The sequence below is a fragment of the Chelon labrosus genome (genome assembly GCF_963514085.1).
Source record: "Chelon labrosus genome assembly, chromosome: 15".
Classification (NCBI taxonomy): domain Eukaryota; kingdom Metazoa; phylum Chordata; class Actinopteri; order Mugiliformes; family Mugilidae; genus Chelon; species Chelon labrosus.
Genome location: NC_140348.1, coordinates 29,111,834 through 29,136,927, shown reverse-complemented (window position 1 = coordinate 29,136,927; position 25,094 = coordinate 29,111,834). Strand labels below are relative to the sequence as shown.

Genomic DNA, 25,094 nt, shown 5'->3' with positions numbered 1-25,094 from the left:
GAAGTACGCACATTATTTTCAATTCGCCAGCGAAAAGGACAAGAACAACATAACGGTAAAATGCTCACTCTGCGTGGGTGAAAAGCTTCTGTTGATCGCAAAAAATTCCACTTCCAATTTAAAAAACCATCTTGTATCCAAGAAGCACCACTCTATCACCCTGGTATTGTTATCCTGTAGAGTTAATTTGGTTGGATGAATGACGTTATTCACTGTCAGGACTTCTCGGTGCATTTAAAGGAGGCTGTGTGTCACTGAGTTGCAGCATGTGCGAGGCGCTGCAAACGGCTTTTAATTTCTGGTAACGTATGAGTACTCTAACGCGTTACTTTTATTTATAGGTAACGCTGTAACGTAACGGATTACCTTTAATTGATGGTAACGTTGTAACCTAACTAACTACTTTCCAAAGTAACTATACCCAACACTGGTGACAAGTATACGGACAAGTGAACTAATCATGACGACATTAAACTATGAGACAAACGATGAGTATGATATGACAGCAAATAAAGGGGAAAGCAGGGCTATATATATACACAAGGGACAAAGGGGTGATGAGACACAGGTGAAACAAATCCAAGGCGGAGCACACAAGGAGAAACCAATGACAATCAAAAGGGGAAAACACAGGGTGTAACACAAGACAGGAAACTTAACAAAATAAAACAGGAAACAGAAACCCAGGAAAACTAAGCACAAACCATGACAGTCACTGGGAGACCTCAGTATATCAGGTTGGGGAACTATCGTCAGCAGCACTGGACCACCACACGAGACTGTGCTCTCCCCCGTCCTATTCACCCTGTACATGTCACATGCAGAAGTTCTCAGACGACACTGCAATCATGGAGTGTATCAGGGATGGACAAGTATCTGGTGAACTACCCACTGTCTGTCAGTTCTGTTTGTCCGGATCCAGGACATGATTCATGATCTGTGGCTCTGAGGTGGAAAGAGTGGACACCTTCAGATACCTGGGAGTGACTGCACCAGGCAGGACTTCCTGGCCCTCAAAAGGGTGGTCCGTTCAGCAGAGCGGACCATCAGAACCCCCCTCCCCAACCTGCAGGACATTTACACCAAACGTTGCAGGTTAAGGGCCAAGAAGATCCTGAAACAGCCCAGTCACCCCGGACACTCTCTCTTCTCTCTACTGCCATCAGGTCGGCGTTTCCGTTGCCTGAGGACAAAGACTGAGAGGCTGAAGAAGAGTTTTAATCCTCATGCCATCCACCTGCTCAACTCTGAGCCTTAACTGGACTTAAATATCACTGCACCACTGCACTTTACTCACATAGCTGCTCAATATAAATGTGTGTATATATACAAACCCCGCCCCCTACGTTTACACTTGAGTTTACCGTCTATATTTTATTCTATATTACAGTCTATATTTTATTCTATTTTTCTCAGTGTACATTTACACTTATATTGTTTACCTTGTGTGTTAAGACATTTGCAATGACTGCTGTTTTACTGTAGTACTTATTTTTTACTACTGGCTGCAGGTACAAGAATATATTTCACTGTGCATTGTACTATGTATAACTGTGCATGTGACAAATAAAAACCTGTCGATCAGATCCATCCCTGTGACAACATCTGAGACAGTTATTGATCAGTTATTGATCATGTTTGACCATACCTCTAACACCTGAGACCCACACCTGCTCCCCATAGGATAATCAACACTATAGGTCAGAGGTGATGGGGAATATAATTAAATATTATACTTTATAATTTAATATTTTATAATTTAATACATGAGGACTTTAATAAGAATTTAAGTTTGTAGTTTATCAGCACTTTATTTTGTTTGGGCTGATGTTTTAAAGGTTTGGAGCGTCTCTTAGTGACATTATTAACATTATTAGTTTTTTTATCCACTCATGTTTGATCCACACATACATTCAATTCAATTCAATTTTATTTATATAGCGTCAATAACAATACAAATCGTCTCAAGACGCTTTACAAAAACCCGGCCTGAAACCGAATATACTTTAGAAACTGGTGCTTTTCTCTTTTATGATAAAATAAAAAATCCGGTCCTCCGGGTTTGTCAAAGATATCTTTAATTTAATGTGATAACAATAGACTGTGTTTCTGTCCTGATCAACTTAAATCTCAACGGACATGACCCTGAACCCCAGGACACATTTAACATGAAAAACAGCTGGAAACCTGATTTATTGATGAAATGAGAACAAAGACATTCATTCATTCATCTTCTGTGTTCCTGTCTGCTGGAGCCTATCCCAGCTGTCATTGGTCTAGAGGGGGGGTCCACCCCGGACAGGTCTCCAGTCTATCACAGGGCTAACACAGAGAGACACTCACACCTACGGCCAATTTAGAATCACCAATGAACCTAACCAGCATGTCTTTGGACGGTGGGAGGAAGCTGGAGAACCTGGAGAGAACCCATGCAGACACAGGGAGAACATGCAGACTACACACAGAAAGGAACCAGTCGGCCTGTGGATTCGAACCTGGGATCTTCGTGCTGTGAGGCATCAGTGCTAACCACCTCGCACTGTGCTGCCCAGAACAAAGACACTGAAAAGAAAAGAAGGAAACAGAAAGACAGAAGTTTTTTTTCCTACCACTTTTCCACACCACAGAAGAAGTGAGATATTCCACACTGCTCTGTCTTGACATTCAAACCAAGTGTTTCTAACACTTTAACTTCCAGTCTCTGAGTCTAATGTTGTCATGGAAACCGAGGTTGGTGTCCATGCCCTGGGGAACAGAATGGTCGAAGGACAGACTGACTGGAGCTGGTTCATGTATTAAAACTGTTTATCTGCTTTAACTAATTAATCAATTCATCTTTCAACATCAGTGAATACTTCTCATGCTGACACTGACTCATGACTGTATTTAGGTTGATAGGTGTAACACTGTCACCAAGACAACAGCTAAGTTAGCTAGCTTCTTCGTTCTGTGGATTGTAGGTTTCAAACAAACAGAACTGATGCATACATGTAAACCAGACATGAGTCCTGGTCCGGAACCTATCACTGAAACCTTTTGAACATGAATTTATTTTGAAGGTCATCCATGAATGAAACTAAGACAATTTCTTCCCGGTTAGAGTCGTGGTTTGGATTGTTTGGACCGATTCTTCATGTTTACAGTCATTGTTTGAATCGGTTCTTCTGCAGTAGCAGAGTTGGGTCAGTCGATGAATTCGGCCGAAAGGCTGTGGCTGCAGCGAACAGAGCGAACCTTGAGCTCGTGGTAGCACTGGACGAAGCTGTGGTAGATAAAAGTGATGGGCAGCGCCAGCAGCACGATGCCGCTCACTACACAGATGGCGCCCAACACGCGGCCCGCTACTGTCACCGGGTACATGTCCCCGTATCCCACCGTCGTCATGGAAATGATGACCCACCAGCAGGCGGCGGGGATGCTGGCGTAGTCCTGGTTTCTGGCCTCTAGGTCCAGGCCATGCTCCAGCAGCTGGGCCAGTGCGCTGAAGATCACCATGGCAACACAGATGAAGACCAACAGCATCATCATCTCACGGTAGCAGCGGCGTAACGTCAGGCCGAGAGTCTGCAGACCCAAAAAGTGACGCGCCAACTTGATCACCCAGAAGATGCGCATCATGCGCAGGATGCGCAGCATGACTCCAGCCCGCTGAAGCTGGGAGTTCTCCCCCGTCAGGATCGTCACGGTAACAGAGATGTAGTATGGCATGATGGCCAACAGGTCGATGAGATTCAGAGGACGACGCACAAACTCACATTTATCCCGAGACACAAGGAAACGGACGATACACTCAGCGGTGAACCAGCCAATACACACAGCCTCGATGATCCTGCAGAGGGGAAGCCAATCAGAGGACAGATCTCATACATGGACTAGACCAATTACAGCTGGAGATGTCAGTCAACTGTTAAACGTATATGGGTCCTCACCTGTGTTGATCCATGGTCTCTGAAGCCTTCCAGTCCGGTAAGGTGCTAGCACACAGCATAACCATGGAAATGACCACGAACAGAACTGACACCGATGCTAGTATCTGTGCCGCTAGCGAGGATGTGGGCTCCTCAAATGTCCTCCTCATCTTCTCCAGCCAGCGACTCTGGGGCTCCTCGGTGCCCCGAGGCTCCTCCTCAGGGAAGAAGTGAACGAAGCAGTCGGACATGCGGTCATCGAGGCGACGCTGGCAGCAGGGCAGCAGGTCAGAGCTCTCCAGGCCCCAGTACAACATCTCATTGTAGAAGGACAGTTCACACATGTGCGGCACAAAGCGCAGCTTCCCGTGCTGCAGGTACAGCATGATGAAGCTGAAGGCCTCGGCATGGCGGTCGAAGAAGAATTCGTTTCTGTCTCGGTCGTAGTCATCGCAGAGCTCCAACAGCTCGCTCTCTGACCCGCAGCGATGCAGCCGACTGAGTCTGCTGAGAGGAAGGTGTTTCATCAGCTCCGGAGAGAAGGAAAACCTGCGACCACCAACGTTCAGGGTGCAAAGACTGCTTCCAACCTTCATCTCACTGTCATTTAAAAGCTGCCTCCAAATTTAAGATTGCGCTGGTTTAAAGTTCAGAGGTTAGAGACTCAGCCACCAGTCTAGGGTTAGGGTTAGTCCTCAGGTGTCTTCTGTTGGAGAAGCTCCAACCTTTAGCTACAGCTGTTACAGCTGTTTAACTCTGTTTTCTGACTCTAGCATTCATCCCGAATAAAAAGTCACATTTTAATCTTCCTGCAAAAACATCATCTGCTTCCAAACATCTTCAGCTCTATAATGCAAATAAAATGTGTCAGAACCAACAACACGAGGTAGATTTATGTCTGGTTGAAACGATCATCTTTATATATTCTCGGTCAAACTGGAGACACTGAATCACATTTTCATCTCTGAGCTGCAGTTTAAACACTCACCAGAAATCAGCGTTGAACATGAAGCTCCAACATTTAAATCCACCCACAGAATAAATCACCTCCACAGATTCTGTTTGACTTCTGCTTCTTTTCTTTTCACGACTGAATCTGAGAGTCAACAGGAGCAGAACATCCTCCTCCTCCTCCTCCCCCTCCTCATCCTCTTCCTCATCCTCTTCCTCCTCCTCCTCCTCCTCCTGTCTGACTGGAGGTTGATCCGTCGATGATTCAGTCTGCATACTATGATTCAGAAACAGAATTTTCTTCAACCTCTCCTCATCCTTCTGCTTCACCTCCATCATCTCTAATTAAACATTTAATCAACTTAATTATGATTTTTATGTTTGAGTGAACGTCAAAGCCTGATATAAATAATGATTTTATTAATTCATTACTAACCCCCAGACTTAATTCTGTAGAAATGGTTCCCTCTGCTGGAGTAAGTGAAACCTTTTTATTTCTTTAACGTTTACATGAATCACAAAAACAAGAACAGGAATGGGTTCTCGTCAACCTCAACTCAGTATTTTATAATTAATAAATATGTTATAGATTCTCCAGGTTTGTTGGATTTATCTTGGTCTTTACCTGATTCCACCTGTGCCAATTTGACTGGACAGAAAGACACAACTGTTAAGGTAAGATGCAACAGTCTTTTTACTGAACAACCAAACCTGAACCATGAAGTCGTGAAAGAAACGTTTCTGAATCTCTGAGCGCTCCAAGAACTCAGTGAAGCCAATAACTGTGAAACTGAAGAAGTTTTGAATCATCAGGATTCTTTATTGAGTGAACTGCTGGCCAAATGAGAAGGAAGGTTCTTCATCAGGAGACCAAGAACTCAACAGCGTCTCAAACAGAGCTTCAGAAGTACTCACAGAGATGGACAACCTGTAGGAAAGATGACAGCAACTGATCATCAATCAGACTCCCATAGTCGAAGAGCTGGACAGAAGACACATGTCAAACTTTAATAGCATTCCTATTGGGAAGCATGGTGGTGCCAGAATCATGCTCAGTGTTATAAAGAGCTCAATGTTATAAAGAGCTCAATGTTATAAAGAGCTCAGTGTTATAAAGAGCTCAGTGTTATAAAGAGCTCAATGTTATAAAGAGTTCAGTGTTATAAAGAGCTCAATGTTATAAAGAGCTCAGTGTTATAAAGAGCTCAATGTTATAAAGAGTTTAGTGTTATAAAGAGCTCAATGTTATAAAGAGCTCAATGTTATAAAGAGTTTAGTGTTATAAAGAGCTCAATGTTATAAAGAGCTCAGTGTTATAAAGAGCTCAGTGTTATAAAGAGCTCAATGTTATAAAGAGCTGTGTTACAAAAAGTTTAGTGTTATAAAGAGCTCAATGTTATAAAGAGCTCAATGTTATAAAGAGCCCAGTGTTATAAAGAGCTCAATGTTATAAAGAGCTCAATGTTATAAAGAGCTCAGTGTTATAAAGAGCCCAGTGTTATAAAGAGCTCAGTGTTATAAAGAGCTCAATGTTATAAAGAGCTCAGTGTTATAAAGAGCTCAATGTTATAAAGAGCTCAATGTTATAAAGAGTTTAGTGTTATAAAGAGCTCAATGTTATAAAGAGCTCAATGTTATAAAGAGTTTAGTGTTATAAAGAGCTCAATGTTATAAAGAGCTCAATGTTATAAAGAGCTCAATGTTATAAAGAGCTCAATGTTATAAAGAGTTTAGTGTTATAAAGAGCTCAATGTTATAAAGAGCTCAATGTTATAAAGAGTTTAGTGTTATAAAGAGCTCAATGTTATAAAGAGCTCAATGTTATAAAGAGCTCAGTGTTATAAAGAGCTCAGTGTTATAAAGAGCAAAGTGTTATAAAGAGCTCAATGTTATAAAGAGCTCAGTGTTATAAAGAGCAAAGTGTTATAAAGAGCTCAATGTTATAAAGAGCTCAGTGTTATAAAGAGCAAAGTGTTATAAAGAGCAAAGTGTTATAAAGAGCTCAATGTTATAAAGAGCTCACTGTTATAAAGAGCAAAGTGTTATAAAGAGCTCAATGTATAAAGAGCTCAGTGTTATAAAGAGCAAAGTGTTATAAAGAGCTCAGTGTTATAAAGAGCTCAATGTTATAAAGAGTTTAGTGTTATAAAGAGCAAAGTGTTATAAAGACCTCACTGTTATAAAGAGCTCAATATTATAAAGAGCTCAGTATTATAAAGAGTCCATTCCACATGTGTTTGATCAACTTGTTGCTGTTATATCAGAATTGATCCTGGACATAGCTGCTGTGTAGGAATGGTCTGATGGTTTGTGTTGCAGGAGGTTGAGTTGAGAGGAGGCGTTGCTGTTATCAGTAGCCTGTTCTAATGAGATCTGACTTTACGGCCATTAAAAAGATCCCTCCTCATGCTGGTGACATGATGCCACCCCAGTTAGTGACTTTAGTTTAGACGCCCGTATTACAGCATTAATGACTTCACATACAACTCAACAACACAGACACCTCGTGTTACATATAACACACATGTCTAAAATATGAAAACCTCATATCTAACATTTGTCCGTTGGTTTCTTTATCTTAGCTGCTAACTGTGTCTTCAGTTAATCCCTATGGCAAGTCTAAGGCACCTTCAGCTGTCAGAGTCAATGTGTTGAGTCTGTGAAACTCTACAGTGAGTAGAGAATTTAACATTTTATATATTAACGACAATGAGCAACAACTGAAGGTTTGGATGAAATCTGGTGTTAGCGGTTTGTACGTCAGACACAAGAGAAGAACATTCATTCACTGAGGCTCATGTTCTGGCTCGGCGTTCTGATCAATGATCGACTGTTTATTTTTGAAAACTGTGTTGCTAAGGGAATTTTTATTGCTGAATGAAAAACAAACATTTTCTAATCATGAGAATCATTTTAAAATAATTCTTATCAGTGAAACAGTTTTGAAGTTAAGGTGTGCATTGCGTGATGTGTTAAAAGGATCAGGTGTAAATCGCCTTCTCAGCTTTAATCTCTGACCTCTCAGTGGCTCTTCATCTTCCTCAGTGAAATCCAGCTCTTGACCATCAGCTGACCTTCTACAACAAACACTGGTCTTCTTATTGGGGCCCGCTTTGTTGGACCAGAACCAACAAACCAGCACCGGTTCTACAGAGGACCTGTATGTTTATATGTCACACTTATTCTGAAAATTTGAAATATTCAACCTTACCACTAGAAGCCACTACATTTTACACACTGTTCCTTTAAATAGACAGAGATAAAACCTTTGGCTACAGATCTTTGAACTGAATCTGATTATTTATATTTATTCATTGACTCCTGATTCACAATTTAATGTCCCAGTCTTTGACTCCAGAATGTGTTTGTCAGTAAATCTTCAGGTACCTGTACTACTGTGAGAAACCTTGGTGGTATATTTGACCAGGATATGTCATTTAATTGTCCCACAGACCAGGGCTGTCTTCTTTCTCCTGCATCAGCCAGGTCAACATCAGGGACATCTTGTCTCTGAGTGATGCTCAAACACTAGTTGATGCTTTAGGGTCTTTCAGGCTGGATTACTGTCATTCATTACTGTCTGCCTCCAAATACGCTTTAAAAATGCTGCAGCAATTAACCAGAGAGACCGGATTAGTCCAGGTTTAGCTTCAAACTCCTCCTCCTTCCATCCAAGGCCCTTTAAGGCCTAGCTCCATCATATCTTAAAGACCTCATTATACCAGATCATCCCAACAGATCACTTCCATCTCAAAGTTCAGGTCTACTTGTGGTTCCTAGAGGTTCTAAAGTAGAATGGGAGGTAGAGCCTTCAGCTATCAGGCTCCTCTCCAGTCTGGGTTCAGGAGGCAGACCCCCTCAGGACTTTGATAAACCTGATAGTTAGAGTTGGACTGAACCGCCCCTTAATGCTGTTGCTATAGGCCTATGCTGCTCTGAGCTCCTCTACTCTATTTCTTATCTAATTTATTTTCTATTACTACTCATGCAATGCTGTGGTACTACTATACAACATGTTAACTGTTGTGTGTCCCTCTCTCCATCTCCCCTCCTTTGCATTGAAAAATTGAATGTAGATTTGTCTGTGTCATTAATTATTTGAACTATGACATGGCTCCGCCTCCCAGGACCCTCCACTTCCTGCGTGCGTCATGGCTGCTGCCTCTTGCCTTTAGCTGACATCAGCAGATTTAATCTGTTCCTCTGAGCTGATTAACTCTGTTTATCTTGTCAGTGGCTGTGACGACATGCGTACTGTAAAACACTGAAGCTGTAAAACAATTCAACACAATCAATTGCTGGAAAACTGCCACTTCAGATATTAAGGCATGAAGTGAAATGTCTGATTCATTGTTAAATCTCCAGAATAATTTGCTGAAACATTAAGTTTAATTTAGTTAACTACAGACTGTACTGAGATGTTTCATAAAAGACGAGTCAGATAGTTTGTGTCAGTCACAATCATTTTATAGGAGCGACTACAACTGTCAACCAACCCACAATAACCAACTGAAAACATCACAATTCTCCAAAGACAAAGACTTGACATACAAAAAATAAACTCTTCAAACTGCCCCTTTAATCTCTACACAGCTGATCTGACTTGATCTACACAACTGACCACAGACCAGGTCCACACACACTGTGATGACGTTTCACTAATTAAACTCTAACTAATGATACTCAGCAAAGTGTGTGTGTTGGCTGCAAAGTTTAAGTCTGACCCAGCGTCGGTCTGACAGGGAACCAGACGGCCAACTTCACCATGAGCTTAGTCGGTCAGGCACAGCTAGCTACCATCTCAGTTAGCTAGCTACCATCTCAGCTGGCTACCATCTTAGTTAGCTAGCTACCATCTCAGCTGGCTACCATCTTAGTTAGCTAGCTGCCATCTCAGTTAGCTAGCTACCATCTCAGCTGGCTACCATCTTAGTTAGCTAGCTGCCATCTCAGCTGACTACCATCTTAGTTAGCTAGCTGCCATCTCAGTTAGCTAGCTACCATCTCAGCTGGCTACCATCTTAGTTAGCTAGCTGCCATCTCAGTTAGCTAGCTACCATCTCAGCTGGCTACCATCTTAGTTAGCTAGCTGCCATTTCAGTTAGCTAGCTACCATCTCAGCTGGCTACCATCTTAGTTAGCTAGCTGCCATCTCGGTTAGCTAGCTACCATCTCAGCTGGCTACCATCTTAGTTAGCTAACTACCATCTCAGCTGGCTACCATCTTAGTTAGATAGCTACCATCTCAGGTAGCTACCATCTCAGTTAGCTAGCTACCATCTTAGTTAGCTAGCTACCATCTCAGCTGGCTGCCATCTTATTTAGCTAGCTATCATCTCAGTTAGCAAGCTACCATTTCAGCTAGCTAGCTACCATCTCAGCTGGCTACCATCTCAGTTAGTTAGTTACCATCTCAGCTGGCTGCCATCTGACTAAGCTGGCTATCATCTCAGTTAGCAAGCTACCATCTGAGTTAGCTAGCTACCATCTCAGCTGGCTACCATCTCAGTTAGCTAGCTACCATCTCAGTTAGCTAGTTACCGTCTCAGCTGGCAACCCTTTCATCTAGCTACCATCTAATTTAGCTACCCTCTCATCTAGCTACCCTCTCAGCTAGCTGCCATCTCATTTAGCTGCCATCTCAGCTAGCTAACTACCATCTCAGCTGGTCACAGTAATTTATTAAATTCAGTTGGAAAACAAAAAATAAAGTATGAGAAAAAGATCATGTCAAGTTGTTCATAAAAAAACAAGTCAAAAAGAAAATGGTTGTGTAAAACTGATGAATCATCCCGTGTATGTGTATATACAAATATGTGTACCGGTGTACACAGGTAAATTAGCTTGTATATACCTGCATGGATCTGTATATAAACCTGTATGTAGAGAATGTGGCTCTATCTACAGATACAGCCACAATATTAAAAACAACAGCAGAGATTAATGTTGATTCTCTTCTAATCAATAAACGGTTTAAACAGGTCTACACACCTGTCTGTCTTTTAGCTGGATGTACCTGCATTTACTTCTATACTCTGTTGCTCAGGTGTTATTCGTCGTCAGCACTGAGCGCTAACAGGTCTGTTTTTTAATGGCCGTCTGTTTCCATGGCAGCCAACTCCATCAGAGGTTGGACAGCGACAGTCAAGAACAGAGACCAACTGATACCAGACATCTGAGACATTCACATAAAAGCACATCAATAGGATGTCAGCTGATCAGGGTGGTATTGGTCGGTCTCAAACCTCCGTTGACTCAGATCTGCAGATGAACATCTGGCAGGAAGCGTTCAGAGCGTCAGATGTTTGTTTAAAAATAAACTCTGTTCAACATATTTACAGAAAAATAACCACAATACAGAACTTGTTCACTTTCAACATGTGTAAGTGTGTATTCATGTGTGTTTTAATGATTGTGTGTGTTCTTGTGTGTGTATCTGAACACAGGTGTGATGGTGTTTGTATAGAACAGGAAGTTGATCATCTCTCTCTCCCTGTTATCTGGAGGAGAGATGGCATGGGGGCGGGGCCTCAGTCTGTGGTGGGCAGGGCTTTCAGGCCTCTGGTGCATCCCCGCCCTCTTCCACCTGGTTGGTTTTTCCCAGCGTCTTCATCTTGGACAGCAGCTCGCTGAATGTCTCCTTTACGCCTTTCTCCAGCAGCCATCCTTCACTCTCACATTCAGGGTTCTCGGGGTCGTCCATCGTCTCCAGAGCTGTGCTAAGGTACTTCAGCCCCGCCATGTCCACCGCCTGACACAGAAACACAAGGTTAACGTTAGCGTTAGCTTCAGCCCACCACGTCCACCGCCTGACACAGAAACACAAGGTTAACATTAGCGTTAGCTTCAGCCCGACACGTCCACCGCCTGACACAGAAAAACAAGGTTAACGTTAGCGTTAGCTTCAGCCCGCCACGTCCACCGGCTGACACAGAAACACAAGGTTAACGTTAGCGTTAGCTTCAGCCCGCCACGTCCACTGCCTCACACAGAAACACAATGTTATATGCCTCCAGAAATGTAACTATCTTCTGTAACCTCTTGTCCTGTGAAGGGTCATGGGGGTCTGGAGCCTATCCCAGCTGTCATTGGTCTAGAGGGGGGGTCCACCCTGGACAGGTCTCCAGTCTATCACAGGGTTAACACAGAGAGACACTCATACCTACGGCCAATTTAGAATCACCAGTGAACCTAACCAGCATGTCTTTGGACGGTGGGAGGAAGCTGGAGAACCTGGAGAGAACCCACGCAGACACAGGGAGAACATGCAGACTACACACAGAAAGGAACCAGTCGGCCTGGATTAGAACCCAGAACCTTCTGGCTGTGAGGCATCAGTGCTAACCACCACACCACTGAGCCTCCCTAGTTGTCTGTTCTTTAACCCTCTGGAGTTGATGGACGCGCTGGCGTGTCCAAATCACATGACCAGTTTAAGACAATGTAGCAGCAAGATGCAGTCTCACTGAGTCTCCGTTTCAACTTCTGTAGAAAGTGCTAAATTCAAACTATATACCAGTTTTTAAATTGTGTTGATAAGCCAACTAAAACTATACTTATTAAAAATAATTTACGGCATGCTTTTTCCTGAATACTGTCATCATGAATTAGGCTTCCTTCCAACCCTAACCTAACCCTCGACCTAACCCAAAGACATGCTGGTTAGGTTCATTGGTGATTCTAAATTGGCCGTGGGTGTGAGTGTCTCTCTGTGTTAGCCCTGTGATAGACTGGAGACCTGTCCATGGTGGACCCCCCCTCTAGACCAATGACAGCTGGGATAGACTGGAGACCTGTCCAGGGTGGACCCCCCCTCTAGACCAATGACAGCTGGGATAGGCTGGAGACCCCCATGACCCTTAACAGGACAAAGGGTTACAGAAGATGAATGAATGAATGAATGAATGAACTGTCATCATGTTTGGTGTGCGTTTAGTTCAGGACGAAACGGCGAAAAGGAAAACGCTTGCAAGCGGAGAGCGCGAGTCGGCTTCAGATGCTCGAAAGCAAAAAAAAAACACAAAAAAAAACATGACGCCCATCAGCCAATCAGAAAATTATATGGCAATGGTTGCTACGTAAGAGGGAACCTTTTTATGGGAGTGACACTATATACTATCTATGATAAGCTTTTGAAATTTAAAGTTTAGATTTGCATTCTAAGTTATAAAAATGGTTCGTCAAATATGTTTGTGGTTTCCACAGTGAAAAATCTAAGTTTTTCCTGCTCGGATTTTATGTTTTATAGTGTAGTTTTAGGTCCACTGTGTTAATACAGTATTAAAATTAAAAAATAACTTGTACAGTCACACATGTGAGGTTGTGCTGAAAAGAATGATACCCAATAAGGCAAGGTACACTGTTTTTAAGATGAAATATAAACGTAAAACAGTTCACAAAAAAACAACCTTAATATTTAAGGTGGACTTTCTCAGGAAGTTTAAACCAAATCAGAGGATTTATTCTGTCGCTCTGGGTGCAAACCAATACATTCACTTGTTGTCTGTAAACTCTTCATTTGTAAAATGCTCATGTAAATATAGAGTAACTGAGTACACGTCCTGAGTTGTGTCCCAGAGACGTGAAGATGAACCAGAGAGTGATTGAGTTCAGGATGTTGGATTAAAGCCGCCTTCAGGTTCAACTTGTTGTTTTGACCCAGATACTGAATCTCTTCTCGCTCTCATCTGATCTTCCCAGAATGCAACGTGCTGCTGCAGCGGACTGATTAACCCCCCCCTCCCAAGAATAGTTCCTGATCCTCAGCAGGTTAACGCGGCAGGAGTCACAGATCACGTATGAACCGCATGAAGGACGGGAAACAGATCATGTGATCAATCAATCGATCAATAAATCGGAATCAACAATAATTCAGCTGCAGGCTTCAAACTGATCAGTGTCTAAATCTTTTTAAATCCTGCCTTTTCTAGATGGAAGCTGGTCGGGCATCAGCACTGACACTAATTACTGGCTAATCTATAATTATGCTGTTAACCTGGTGCGTTCAAGGTCACCTGGGTTAATTTACTGCAGGTGTGCTGCAGCGATTATCAGAAGATTAACATCAGAACGTTGCTTCTTACCTCGTTTACTGTCAAACTTTCATCTGGTTCCTTCTGTTCACATTAAACTGTCTCCACGTCTTTACGTCCAATCAGAACGCGCTCAGAAGGTCACAGAGCTGACGTGGTCATGGGTCAAGTCATTGATAGGTCATGGACTCAGATTAGAAACCAAGGGGACAGGAAGGAAGAGGTCAAGAAGAGGACGGGAAGAAGACGGAAAGAGGACGGGAAGAGGACAGGAAGAGGACGGGAAGAGCGCGGGAAGAGCGCGGGAAGAGGACAGGAAGAGGACAGGAAGAAGATGCGAAGTGGACAGGAAGATGAAGGGGAGAGGACAGGAAGACGACTGGAAGTGGGGGGAAAGAGGAAAGAAGAGGACACAGGGGACCAGAAGATGACAGGAAGAGGACTGGGAGAGAGACTTCTTGAAACTGCTGGAAGCTGTGTGGACAGAACCATGACGACCTGTCTCCAGTCTTTTGCTAAGCTAAGCTAAGCTAAGCTAGCTACTGCGGTAGCTGTGGTATATTTATCACACAGATGTGAGAGTTAATCTGAACATCCAAACGAAAAAGACAAGCGCCTAACATTTAGGATTCGGCACTTAGCTTTTTGCTTTTAGCTATTATCATTTCTGAATGGTGATCAATGATGACCCTGTAAGTGAGCAAGGCTGTTCTCTTATTGGCTGAACATACCTCCAGGACGATGGCGAGGAGGACGAGCGCTCCGATGCTGGACATCATGCTGCTGTAGTAGGAGAAGAGCGCCTCGCGGCAGCCTCGCGTCCAGATGTTGAGCTCCTCCGTCCGGTGGTCGTAGTCATAATGGGCAGAGTTATTGGTCAAGTGGTGTTGGAGGCAGGGACGAGGAGACCCCGGGTTACAGCAGCTGAACGGGACGCTGTCCATCAGGAACTTCCCCTCCACGTTACTGAGGACACGACTGAGGACAAAGACAGGAATGTTCCTGTTTAAGAAACAGAGACAGAGAGACAGACAGAGACGGGATGCAGGAACTCACTCTTTGACGTCCTCGTTGCTCATGTCCAGGTATCGGTTGCTGATCCACTGAACCTCGAACCAGTCCCTGAAGTTGTTGTTGCCGCAGCAACGGAACTCAATCTGTGTCATGTCCAGCGTCCTCTTCATGAAGCAGCGTCCCGGCGTGTCAGTGTCCTTGTAGAACTTGATGCTGTTCTTCAGGCCCTCGGCCAGCGTCAGGTAGACGGCGAACTGCATGAGGAAGCAAAGCAGCGCCGCCAGCAGCAGCAGCAGGTTGAAGGCGCAGCAGCTCAGCAGGAACGGCTTCAGCATTGGCTTCCACTTGGAGAACTTGACCGGGTCCAGGGAGTCATGGCACACCTTCCCCCCGAAGGCGTTGACCCCGCAGGCCAGCGCCCCCACCAGAATCAGCAGGTTGGGCACGGCGTGGCTCTCGCTGTTGTCCATCATCTCGCTCCTCTTCCTCAGCTCGATCTTGAAGAAGATGCCGAGGCTGAAGATGAGGATCCCCACGATGACCGAGACCCAGTAGAGCGTCCACAGACCCTGAGCCAGCTTCACCCGCTTCTGCAGGTTGAACCTCACCGGCATGAACGCCATTTTGTCGCCTCAGAAAACCAAGTGAGTAAAAGTTTGGATCAGAAACTGAAGCTTTGACTTACAGACTTAAATCTCCTGCTCTCAGAGCTGTGAGGACCGTCCATAGTGCTGGGGGGCCGGGGGCTCTGCCATCAGTAGTTCCTGCAGGAGGCGTTGAGGTGTGAATGTGTCAGAGCTGCAGCAGCTCGCCCTAAACCTGGAGCAGATCTGATCTCGTTACAGCAGATAATCTCAGCTTTGTTGTTAATCAGCAGCTTCATCCTCAGTCGTCACGCGCTCCGCCGAGCTCCACCGAGCTCCGCCTTCTCCGCCAGCACACCTGAGCAGCAAAAGACAAACTTCCTGTGGAGGCTGTTACCATGGCAACACCACAATACAATCATTCATTCATTCATTCATTCATCTTCTGTAACCTCTTGTCCTGTGAAGGGTCACGGGGGCTGGAGCCTATCCCAGCTGTCATTGGTCTAGAGGGGGGTCCACCCTGGACAGGTCTCCAGTCTATCCCAGCTGTCATTGGTCTAGAGGGGGGGGGTCCACCCTGGACAGGTCTCCAGTCTATCCCAGCTGTCATTGGTCTAGAGGGGGGGGTCCACCCTGGACAGGTCTCCAGTCTATCCCAGCTGTCATTGGTCTAGAGGGGGGTCCACCCTGGACAGGTCTCCAGTCTATCCCAGCTGTCATTGGTCTAGAGGGGGGGGGGGGGGGGGGGGGGTCCACCCTGGACAGGTCTCCAGTCTATCCCAGCTGTCATTGGTCTAGAGGGGGGGGTCCACCCTGGACAGGTCTCCAGTCTATCCCAGCTGTCATTGGTCTAGGGGGGGGGGGGTCCACCCTGGACAGGTCTCCAGTCTATCCCAGCTGTCATTGGTCTAGAGGGGGGGTCCACCCTGGACAGGTCTCCAGTCTATCCCAGTCTAACACAGAGAGACAGAATCACCAATGAACCTAACCAGCATGTCTTTGGACGGTGGGAGGAAGCTGGAGAACCTGGAGAGAACCCACGCAGACACAGGGGAGAACATGCAAACTACACACAGAAAGGAACCAGTCGACCTGGATTAGAACCCAGAACCTTCTGGCTGTGATCTGACGTCAATTCAGATTTGTTTGAGGACAGACATGCCTGATGATCTCAATGAACCTGTTTAGCTTCGTAGCCATGGTTACAGTTCTGGTTAACCTCTGACCCTCAAGTTTAGAGTTTCCTCAGATGACCTCAATAAACCTGTTGGTAGAAATCAATAACAGAATGTTCCTGTTTAATTCTACCTGCATACATTTAAACTCTTTATTTTCATATATTTGAAATATTGGACATTGATTTAATGATTTGTCTTTTATTGATCATTGTTACTTGGTCATGTAAACTCTTGGTCATCAGAGGATGAACCCTGCGTTCGCAGAGGAAACACAGAGACACACTGAGTCCTTCCAAAGTCTTTTATTGGTTTTCTTGTTCTTATACAATATCATACATTTACTCATTTATACAAGAATTCACATATTAACAGGTCACGCGATAAATGAAGTGTCGCCGTGGCAACGTGACGACCAGCTGATAAAAACTGGACGATTTGCACTTGTTAAAAGAAAAGTTTAAATAAAGTTAATGAGATGAGGTCTAACAGGAAGTGACATCACACAGCACTCCTCCAATCACACCTTTAAATAAAAAGTTAGAACAAAGTCATTCTAATCAATACCCGGCTTAGAGGTCATGTGACCTACTGATTGACTGTTAGCGTATTAGCATATTAGCAGTGACCTGCAGTGATGAGGTGTAATCCATCAAACTGATTATTAGTTGGTTCTGATCAGATGACCAGCTCCTGGCAGCTGATTGGCTGATTGATGAGCAGGTGTTCAGCAGCTGTTACCTGGACAAAGTAATCCCATTACTCTACTTTAGCAGGCTCAGCATCACTCTGCAGCTAACATTAGCATGCCTGCCAGCAACACAGCTATGCTAAGCTAACACGTAGCAGGACTGAGACATACATCATGGGGTCGACTTCCGTCTTCAACCTCAGGTCTGACACACCTGTCCAGACTGCCAATCAGAGACCAATACAAGGTGGGACATGAGAACATCTTGTTTTTGTCACTGCCGTTAATTCCTCTCTCATGATTGGTGGACTGTGAAGAGTTATGGGGGGGGTACCCTAACCCTGAAATAGTCCCTGAAAGCTAACGAGCCCTGGGCTGCAGGAAGCTGATTGGTTCAAGGTTTTGTCATGAAAAGGACGTGGCTAAGGCTGAGAAAATATTGATGGTTGTCTCTCTAACCGCAGGGGGCGGGGCCAAATCTACATCACAGGTGCTGCCAGTCGATGGCTACCAGCGTCTGATTGGCCTCCTGAGCATGACCTATGACCTCAGCAACACCGTGCTGCCGCCACAGACGCTCGATCTTCCTGTAACGCTCCGAACACAGGTGGAGGGGGTTTCCCCGCCTGCAACAAACAAACAAACAAATAAATAAATAAACACAGGTGGAGGGGGTTCCCCCGCCTGCAACAAACAAACAAACAAACAACCACAGACGTACTTGAGTCCCTGGTCGGTCTCTCCGTAGTCGTCCAGGTACGGTGGAGGGTAGAAACAGCCTTTAGTTTTACCTGCTACAAACAACACCTGACTCTCTCTGACCCTGCACACACACACAATCAGTAACAGGTGAGTTTACACTTGGACACTAACTACTAATACATCTGAGAGCTGTACCAAGACTGTTGCTAACGTTAGCCCGTCAGCACGCTAACGTTAGCCCGTCAGCACGCTAACGTTAGCCCGTGGGGGTACCTGAGGAAGAGGCCCAGGCCGGCTCCACAGCTCAGAGTGTGTGCAGTGCAGGCGCCTACATCTTCTCCATCCACCTCCGTCTGACAGCAGTAACTCTGAGAACACAACATGGATCCACAGACCAGACACAGAGTGGGAGCACGAGACTTATCGCCCACTGACCGAGGACACCTGCACAGGTAAAGACTTGGGTAACAACACTGGTAACAACAACTCAAAAGTGTGTATTAGTCAGTGTGTTTATCTCTGTGCCGTTTCCCCTACCATTATATTAGGGGGGGTGCACCACCCCCGCCCCCCTTGGCCGACAACAAAGTCTACCTGGATCTTTCATTAAACAAACTACATAGCCTGATGTCATTTATCTCCTCTGCTCTCTGTGTCTGCACAGCAGAGTTCCACCCTGATGTGCAGACACACACAGGTGAACAGGTGAGCAGACACACACAGGTGAACAGGTAAGCAGACACACACAGGTGAGCAGGTGAGCAGACACACACAGGTGAGCAGACGAGCAGACACACACAGGTGAACAGGTGAGCAGACACACAAGTGAGCAGACGAGCAGACACACACAGGTGAACAGGTGAGCACACACACACACACAGGTGAGCAGACGAGCAGACACACACAGGTGAACAGGTGAGCAGACACAGGTGAACAGGTGAGCAGACACAGGTGAGCAGACGAGCAGACACACACAGGTGAGCAGACGAGCAGACACACACAGGTGAGCAGACGAGCAGATGAGCAGACACACACAGGTGAGCAGACGAGCAGACACACACAGGTGAGCAGACGAGCAGACACACACAAGTGAGCAGACAAGCAGACACACACAGGTGAACAGGTGAGCAGACACACACAGGTAAGCAGGTGAGCAGACACACACAGGTAAGCAGACCAAGCCTCTCAAAATGAATAAATAATCAACAGTTCAGACGTTACACTGAGAAACACATGAGTCCCTTAAGTGTGTATATTTGTGTATAGCTCTCAGTGTGTGTAGGTGTGTGTGTGTGTGTGTACTGACGTGAAGCTGGACGCCTGGTTGATCAGGACGCTGTAATCTTCTGGAAGGTCGATCAGTCGGTTCGATTCTCTGGGGAATCTAACGATGACTCCGCCCCCTTGCAGCGTCTGTCTCACACCTGGATGACAGCACCACCTGCCACACACACACACACACGTGACTTATAAGCAGTAGCACATTCAGAGTTCAGAGACAACAAATCAATCAGACACAGGAAACCACAGAGTGAATGTGTGTGTGTGTGTTACCTGTGTATGAGCGGCTCCAGCAGTGTGTGTTGGTAAAGCAGCATCAGGTTGGAGGGCAGACTGAGGTAGCTACACAGCGCCTCCCACTGACCAGGACCTGTAACTACAACACACACTCTCAGTTATTGTTGTGTAGCTGTACTGTGTAGTTTTATTGTTGTCTTGTATTGGATTGTGTAGTTGTGTGGTTGTGTTGCATTTTGCAGTTATTCTGTAGTATTTTGTGTAGTTGCTGTGTAGTATTGTGTAGTTGCTGTGTAGTACTGTGTAGTTGTGTGGTTGTCTTGAAGGTGTGTAGTTGTCTTGTTGTCTTATCTTACTGCTGTGGTGTGGTGTTGTATAGTTGTTGTGTAGTTGTAGTAGTGTAGTATTTTGGAGTAATTGTTGTGTAGCTGTTGTAGCGTAGTATTTTGTAGTAATTGTTGTGTAGTTGTAGTAGCGTAGTATTTTGTAGTAATTGTTGTGTAGCTGTTGTAGTGTAGTATTTTGTAGTAATTGTTGTGTAGTTGTAGTAGCGTAGTATTTTGTAGTAATTGTTGTGTAGTTGTAGTAGCGTAGTATTTTGTACCCTGAAAACCTGATGCAATATATAAATGTTTTCGTACCATAACATATTATGCTTTTATAAAGTTTCTTATGTCTACTAGGGCTGTAACTAGGGCTGTAACTGGGGATGTAACTAGGGCTGTAACTAGGGATGTAACTAGGGATGTAACTAGGGATGTAACTGGGGCTGTAACTAGGGATGTAACTAGGGATGTAACTGGGGATGTAACTAGGGCTGTAACTAGGGATGTAACTGGGGATGTAACTGGGGATGTAACTAGGGATGTAACTAGGGCTGTAACTAGGGATGTAACTGGGGATGTAACTAGGGCTGTAACTAGGGATGTAACTGGGGATGTAACTGGGGATGTAACTAGGGATGTAACTAGGGCTGTAACTAGGGATGTAACTGGGGATGTAACTAGGGATGTAACTAGGGATGTAACTAGGGATGTAACTGGGGCTGTAACTAGGGATGTAACTAGGGATGTAACTGGGGATGTAACTAGGGCTGTAACTAGGGATGTAACTGGGGATGTAACTGGGGATGTAACTAGGGATGTAACTGGGGATGTAACTAGGGATGTAACTAGGGATGTAACTGGGGATGTAACTAGGGATGTAACTAGGGATGTAACTGGGGCTGTAACTGGGGCTGTAACTAGGGATGTAACTAGGGATGTAACTAGGGATGTAACTACGGCTGTAACTGGGGCTGTAACTAGGGCTGTAACTAGGGATGTAACTGGGGCTGTAACTGGGGCTGTAACTAGGGATGTAACTAGGGATGTAACTAGGGATGTAACTGGGGCTGTAACTAGGGATGTAACTACGGATGTAACTAGGGATGTAACTGGGGATGTAACTAGGGATGTAACTAGGGCTGTAACTAGGGATGTAACTAGGGCTGTAACTAGGGATGTAACTGGGGATGTAACTGGGGCTGTAACTAGGGCTGTAACTGGGGCTGTAACTGGGGATGTAACTAGGGCTGTAACTGGGGATGTAACTGGGGCTGTAACTGGGGCTGTAACTAGGGATGTAACTAGGGCTGTAACTGGGGCTGTAACTAGGGATGTAACTGGGGCTGTAACTAGTGATGTAACTGGGGTTGTAACTAGGGATGTAACTGGGGCTGTAACTAGGGATGTAACTAGGGATGTAACTGGGGTTGTAACTAGGGCTGTAACTGGGGCTGTAACTAGGGATGTAACTAGGGATGTAACTAGGGATGTAACTAGGGATGCACGATAACTTTTTTTAAAAAACCAGACCGATAACCGGTAACTTTCCGCTTCCAAAGGCCGATACCGATACCTGAAGATGAGGAAGACTAATGAGCAAAAGCCGCGCTGGCGTCCTCATACGCCTTCAAAACCCCATCGACTCTATGTTTCAAATTACTTTTCATGTTGGGGGTATTAAAGCTGGTGCTGACTTTTCCACCTCGTGGCACTTTCTTTAAACCAGGGAGGGGCAACCTAAATGATGGAGGGGCAACCTAAATGATGGAGGGGGCCACAATTTACCTGAGGGCCACATAGGACCACACACTTAATCAGATGATAAAACTATCATTTTAAATATGTTTGTGTATATATATGTTTAGTTAGGCAAACAACAAATAACCACTTACTGTGATTTTGTTTTTGTTTTTAATTAATTTGTGCATTTTTAATCTAATAAAGAGTTTAACATTTCCCCTGTATACCCACTCTACCTCACCACTACCAGCAGTGGCCACTGGTAAAAAGTCGCCTTTGTTTGCGTACTTTTGATTTGAGGTCCGCTACGATAGCAGCCCTTACAGCTTCAGTATACTTCTCGTGTTTAGCTTGTGCAACGTGTTGTAGTGGCAACTTAAATTTAAATCTTTCATGTCAGATAACGTCTCTAAACAGACTAAGCACATAGGTTTACTTTACATTCTGTGAACAGATAACCTTTCACCTGAAAGACACGATTTTCTCGATCAAGTTTTCTCTCTCCTCCGCTCGTAGCCATGACTCAACGTCTCTTCTTCACTGGCAGAGAAGACCCGGTGGAAGCGTGTACGAGGCGGCGTCTGAATTAGAGGCGCCATCTAGTGGCCAACTGTGTCATTACAACTGATTCAGTGCCGCAGAGGATACAGTTTTATAATTATCAAAAATTAATCTAAGGGCCACTTCGAGTGAGGTCGCGGGCCGTGTGCGGTCCCCGGGCCGCCAGTTGCCCATCCCTGCTTTAAACATTTATTACAAACAGCCAGAGAAAAGTCATCCACCGCCGGCCGCCATGTTGTCCCACTCACACCGCAGTACTGACAAAAATATATATTATATATTATCGGGGCCATTCGTTATGATATCGGACTTATCAGAATGACGTCATAATTTCCAGGTATTCGTCCTGCGGTGTCACGGTACGGGCGTCACGGTTCGCACGCAATCATACGGCAAATACGTCTGAGTGAGTAGTTTATTAAATAAAAGAAAAAGTGGAGTCCTCACTTCAATCCAGGTGGAGGTAATGAGCTAAAAGCTGCAGCTAACGTCATTAGAATACAGAAGAAGAAAAACAGACAAAGAAGAAAAGTAACGGAGAGTGTGGAGCATAGATGTACTAAGAGAAGGGTGGAGCTTCATTTAAATCACCAGTGTGGGAACACTTTGGTTCCCGGTGCAACATAACGGTGATGGGACGAGTGGTGGACGGGACAAAGACTGTCTGCCCACGATGTTTGGTGGAGGTGGAGTACGTGACTGGAAACACATCAGACATGCTAACGCAAATAAGACGGCATCACCCTGACATGTCTGTCACTGGTGCGAGGAAAGAAAATGTGTGTGCAACAAGTTAGTTTGTGAAATTTCCCAGTTTGGGATTAATAAAGAAATTATCTATCTATCTTTCTAGTTGAGTTAGTTTCTTCTAATGAAGTTACCAAAGTTGCCAGTTGCTACCTGACTCCTCAGTTTATCTACAAGAAATTGTGCTTTTTCTTTTCCTCTGTATGAACAACATGAATGAATGTATGAGAACCCTCCTAATGCATTTGTTTGATGTTTTATTTTATTGGTGTCTGTTCAAAATTAATTAAACAAGATAGTTTTAAACGTGTGTGAGTTTTTGTTGCTTTCTTCCCGTTGTACCGAGGCGTGACTTGTGTACCGTTACACCCCTAGTGTCTACCTCATTCTATTTTTGTATCCTTTGTATCTTGATGCACTGTTGCTTCCTGTAACACAGGATAAATAAAGTCCTATCTTATCGCTCATCTCTTATCTGTGGTAGTTGTTGTGTAGTTGTGGTGCCATGGGGCGTTGTGTGCAGTCACCCAGCAGGTCAGCAGGGGGCGCTGCAGAGTTCAGATAGTGGAAGAAGAGGGCAGCAGATCGGAGGAAGGGAAGGACGCCGACTTTAACACAACGCCACAGCTGCCACCCAGAGGACACTTCAGGTAACACACTAGAAACACAACATGGAGACAGTGAGTCAACCAGTCAGTCAACCAGTCAGTCAGTCAGTCAGTCAGTCAACCAGTCAGTCAGTCAGTCAGTCAGTCAACCAGTCAGTCAGTCAGTCAACCAGTCAGTAATCCAGTCATCCAGTCAACCAGTCAGTCAACCAGTCAACCAGTCAGTCAACCAGTCAACCAGTCAGTCAGTCAACCAGTCAACCAGTCAGTCAGTCAACCAGTCAACCAGTCAGTCAGTCAGTCAGTCAACCAGTCAACCAGTCAGTCAGTCAACCAGTCAGTCAACCAGTCAGTCAACCAGTCAGTCAACCAGTCAACCAGTCAGTCATCCAGTCAGTCAGTCAGTCAACCAGTCAATCAGTCAACCATCCAGTCAATCAACCAGTCATCCAGTCAGTCAACCAGTCAACCAGTCAGTCAGTCAGTCAACCAGTCAGTCAGTCAGTCATCCAGTCAACCAGTCAGTCAGTCAGTCAGTCAGTCAACCAGTCAGTCAGTCAGTCAACCAGTCAGTCAGTCATCCAGTCAGTCAACCAGTCAGTCAGTCATCCAGTCAATCAACCAGTCAGTCAGTCAGTCAGTCATCCAGTCATCCAATCAACCAGTCAACCAGTCAGTCATCCAGTCAACCAGTCAATCATCCAGTCAATCATCCAGTCAATCAACCAGTCAGTCAACCAGTCAGTCAGTCAGTCAACCAGTCAGTCAGTCAGTCAGTCAGTCATCCAGTCAATCAACCAGTCAATCAACCAGTCAGTCAGTCAGTCATCCAGTCAATCAACCAGTCAATCAACCAGTCAGTCAACCAGTCAGTCAGTTGCGCGGCCCAATCACCTGTCCAGGTGTTTCCTCAGAGTGCTGTAGAGCTGACAGGTGAGCTCCTCCTCCTCAGATCCTCCTGCTCCCTGATCCATACACACCTCCTCTGAACACAGACAGGTGAGACAGACAGGTGAGATAGAGACAGGTGCTTGATGATCCCTCATACCTGAACTCCATGCGCGAGTGTCTCACCTGTGGTGGAGGTTAGCAGGATCTGAACCAGGTGAGCCACAGTGACCAGGTGAAGGAGGTGGAGGTGGCCCGAGTCCACCACGCTCCGCCCTGATTGGTCCAGACTGTGGACTGAGCTGTAGGACAACACGCAGTAAACCTGCAGACACACAACGGTGAACCAGATTAAAACTGGCATCAAACTGGTTTTAAACAGAATTTAAACTGGTATCAAACCGGATTAAAACTGGCATCAAACTGGTTTTAAACAGAATTTAAACTGGTATCAAACCGGATTTAAACTGGCATCAAACTGGTTTTAAACAGAATTTAAACTGGTATCAAACCGGATTAAAACTGGCATCAAACTGGTTTTAAACAGAATTTAAACTGGTATCAAACCGGATTAAAACTGGCATCAAACTGGTTTTAAACAGAATTTAAACTGGTATCAAACCGGATTAAAACTGGCATCAAACTG

General features: G+C 44.9%; 3 protein-coding genes across 3 annotated transcripts in view; all 3 read right to left on the bottom strand.

Annotated features, from left to right (window-relative positions):
* Nucleotides 1–3,183: 3,183 nt before the first annotated feature.
* LOC311500430 (voltage-gated potassium channel regulatory subunit KCNG3-like) lies at nt 3,184–4,695 on the bottom strand (the record flags this gene model as incomplete). Its single annotated transcript, XM_084561838.1, has 2 exons — nt 3,930–4,695; nt 3,184–3,829 (listed from the first exon to the last, which is right to left on the bottom strand). The coding sequence occupies exons 1-2, from the start codon at nt 4,502–4,504 to the stop codon at nt 3,184–3,186; spliced, it is 1,221 nt and encodes a 406-aa protein (XP_084417964.1). The 5' UTR covers nt 4,505–4,695.
* Nucleotides 4,696–9,901: 5,206 nt separating this feature from the next.
* Nucleotides 9,902–15,528, bottom strand: prph2b (peripherin 2b (retinal degeneration, slow); the record flags this gene model as incomplete). Its single annotated transcript, XM_084561840.1, has 3 exons — nt 9,902–11,610; nt 14,623–14,869; nt 14,948–15,528. The coding sequence occupies 3 exons, from the start codon at nt 15,526–15,528 to the stop codon at nt 11,413–11,415; spliced, it is 1,026 nt and encodes a 341-aa protein (XP_084417966.1). The 3' UTR covers nt 9,902–11,412.
* Nucleotides 15,529–16,956: 1,428 nt separating this feature from the next.
* ubr2 (ubiquitin protein ligase E3 component n-recognin 2) overlaps nt 16,957–25,094 on the bottom strand; it is a 43,534-nt gene continuing 35,396 nt past the window's right edge. Inside the window, 8 exon segments of the mRNA XM_084561823.1 lie at nt 16,957–17,984; nt 18,080–18,181; nt 18,334–18,504; nt 19,367–19,501; nt 19,615–19,717; nt 23,480–23,610; nt 24,455–24,545; nt 24,635–24,773. Of these exon segments, the coding sequence (XP_084417949.1) occupies nt 17,843–17,984; nt 18,080–18,181; nt 18,334–18,504; nt 19,367–19,501; nt 19,615–19,717; nt 23,480–23,610; nt 24,455–24,545; nt 24,635–24,773 (1,014 nt within the window). The 3' untranslated portion in view covers nt 16,957–17,842.